Source organism: Olea europaea, unplaced genomic scaffold (assembly GCF_002742605.1).
Source record: "Olea europaea var. sylvestris unplaced genomic scaffold, O_europaea_v1 scaffold6187, whole genome shotgun sequence".
In the NCBI taxonomy this organism is placed as follows: Eukaryota; Viridiplantae; Streptophyta; class Magnoliopsida; order Lamiales; family Oleaceae; genus Olea; species Olea europaea.
The window spans coordinates 1-2,891 of record NW_019264542.1 but is presented as its reverse complement, the minus strand read 5'-3'; the positions used below and the strand labels follow the sequence as shown (position 1 = coordinate 2,891).

Sequence of the window (2,891 nt, the reverse complement as noted above, 5' to 3'; positions counted from 1 at the left end):
TTTCAGCTTCGATCTAGTTGTTTTTGTTCCTATTTTTCACAGATCTTACACAATTGTACGCTCTAATACCATTTGTAAGCAAATATTTCAAAACTTGTGAAAATTGGGCTCAGTTTCAATGCCAAATATCGAATCGAACACCACCTCTCATAAGCTCAACCCAAAACCAAATCCTTTCTATGGTTGCCCTCTTGTAAACATTACCCAGAAAGGATAATATATGATGGCAGCAATATCACGAAGAGAGGGAAGAAGAAGGAAGACACCAGCAAATCTTTCAATTACAAGAAGGAATGAATGCCTCTCTTTTTTTTTTTTTTTTTCCTCATTGCACATACATCGCTCCACAAGAAAGAGGCTTAATTATCTAGATTAGGTATAATAAAAAAATGGGCTAACACTTGACAAATTAAGCCAAGGTATAAAACACAACTAAAGGGTCGTCCAACTAATGAACGGATCATTAGCAACACAAATTAATGGCCGTTTCTAGTGGCCTCAATTTGTGTTCAGATTGAGTCAATCAATTGTGGTGTTGGTATAATTAATCGAACAACATTTTAACATCATCTCTCGAATTTATTAAGTATCAAAGTCCAACAGTGTGGTTAAAATTAATTGTTTACTTTGACGGAGAAATAATGAATTTTAATAGACTTTAGATATTAGTAGACATAAATAGGCTAATTATGTAAAATCGACCCAGTCCAAAAAATTATTTTAATGTCGATTATTATACGTACATATAATAATATAGACTGTAAGTGAACCTTAATCAGACGAGTTATTTACTCTTGACTACATTTGTTAATAAAAAATTTTGGACTGGTCTTACACATAACATAGACGATAATCGAACGTATTTTTGTTCCTTAATATTATTCAACAGATGTCCAACCACCCTAATGAACATGCCACGCACCTAATGCACTAACATACTCAGTTTGCTTTCTCATAATATCTATAATTATTTTCCAAAGAAAACCACAAAACTAATGTTAACAAGGGAGAAAACCAAAGGGGAACTTACCTCACATAAATAATTAGAACTAACTTAGATCTTATATTATCAGCAAAAAAGTAAAACCCTCCACCCCCCACCCAAAAAAAAAAAAAAACCAAAACAAAAGAATGTTCAAAATTTATTTATCATACACAACACCAAGAAGATGCAGTTGACAGAATTTTATCTTGCCATCCAAGAGAAATTGCTTCCCCATCATCTCGTACAAAAACTCTAAAACCACCATTTTCTCCATCAAAATATATTGCAGAACAATGGCTTCTTATTTTCAGCAGTAATTTTGCTTGCATTATAGACTTTGAACTTTGTTTAAGCCCCATGAAACCATGATTCTCCATTCTTCCTTTCCATGTTTCCATCTTCTCGAACCTCGGACAATTCTCGTATTCTTTGTCTGAATTCATTACGTGTTTGATCTCTTTCCCGAGATGGTTCTTTTCGATCTGAAATCTTTCTACACTATCGAGCGGGAGGCAGTTGTCCAAGGAGTCGAACAAGGCTGCAAAATAGTGTAATGATTCCATGAATCTTGATAAAAAGTTATGTGGGCTTCGACTTCCTTCTTGTTCCACCAGTACCACAGTTGAAGGATTTAGTGAATGCACATATTTCAAGGTTTCTGATATCATGGAAAAACTGTTCAATGAATTCAGATGGAAAACTAAGTTCACTGCAACAGTTTCATTCTTCTTTTTCTTGAGTTTTACAGGGTTGGATCCTCTTACCAGGCCATAGAATTCGAAAACCAGATTGTGAAAAGTTTTTGCGAAACTCACTAGTCTCGTTTCAGTTTCTTGCAGTTCTTCCAAGTTTCTTCCGAAGCCAGTTATTTTCAGTGAAATTCGGTTAGAAATGGTTGCAGTTTCTGAAAGAGATTGCATTAGAGAAGGCCATTGGAATCCATATGAAATATCGAAATCAATTATGTGCAAGGTGCGGTTGTTATTCGGTTCCTCCATCTCAAATGCCTGAAGAATTGCCTGATTGGCAGTGAAATGTGCGAATTGATAAAATGGAGAAACCTTGTACATATCCGTAAAAGCAAAGAATTTTTCTTCATGAGTTGGTGTCTTCATTATCATGTCATAAAACGGGGATTTTCGCGTAAGAAGCCTTGCGATTAATCCATCAGCAAAATAAGCAGCAACTCTTTGGAGAGAATCTCCTGTTAAGGAAACATTCTGGTACAAGTCATAGAGGCTATCCACGGCCGAGTTGATGTTATTTTCATCAATCGACGTGGCTGAAATGAGCAGCAAATGGATCAACTCAAGGCCTTTCCCATCTTCAGCCATTTCTTTTCTCCTTTGATCCACCTTTATCATTTGTTCTCTCATTTGAAGAAGGCTAAATATTTTACCCTCTTCACAACTTTCACTCGAATCCGAAGGGTTTGAAGCTTCCCTTCTTTTTCTTTTCCTCTTCGTCTCACGGCCTGAATCTGTAACAATGGCTAGTCTGAGACTCAAAAACTCCTCCTCGTCTATAGTACTCTCCATCTCAAACATAGCTAGAGAAAGATAGATAGTGAGAAAGCGAGAAAGAGAGGGATGAAGTTAATGGGGAATTAGGTAACCTTTTAAAGGAATAAAAGGAATAAAAACCAAGAAAAATTGTTGTTGTCCTTGTGCAAGAATTGACCAAGATTACAAGAAAAGGGAATAAATTTAAATTTCTTGTATTTTCAGTGTAAAAATCGAGAAGAATTATGACCGGGGATATCACTATTTCCGTCAAAAATCAGTGTTCAAGGTCAAGAATCTGTTAGATTTTTGGTGACAACAATTTATGTCAGAATACTATGAATAGAGTTTTGGATTATTTGGTAGTTCGGAAATGTCAAGAAATGCCATACTATTAGTCGACA

General features: G+C 35.5%; 1 protein-coding gene across 1 annotated transcript; it reads right to left on the bottom strand.

Annotated features, from left to right (window-relative positions):
• Window positions 1-1,149: 1,149 nt before the first annotated feature.
• On the bottom strand, window positions 1,150-2,586 carry LOC111389768 (protein SCARECROW-like). Its single transcript, XM_023014733.1, has one exon. The coding sequence runs from the start codon at window positions 2,530-2,532 to the stop codon at window positions 1,150-1,152; it is 1,383 nt and encodes a 460-aa protein (XP_022870501.1). The 5' UTR covers window positions 2,533-2,586.
• Window positions 2,587-2,891: the final 305 nt, after the last annotated feature.

Excerpts from the sequence above, each read along its gene's own strand:
- LOC111389768 (XM_023014733.1), bottom strand. The coding sequence starts at position 2,532 with ATGTTTGAGATGGAGAGTACTATAGACGAGGAGGAGTTTTTGAGTCTC.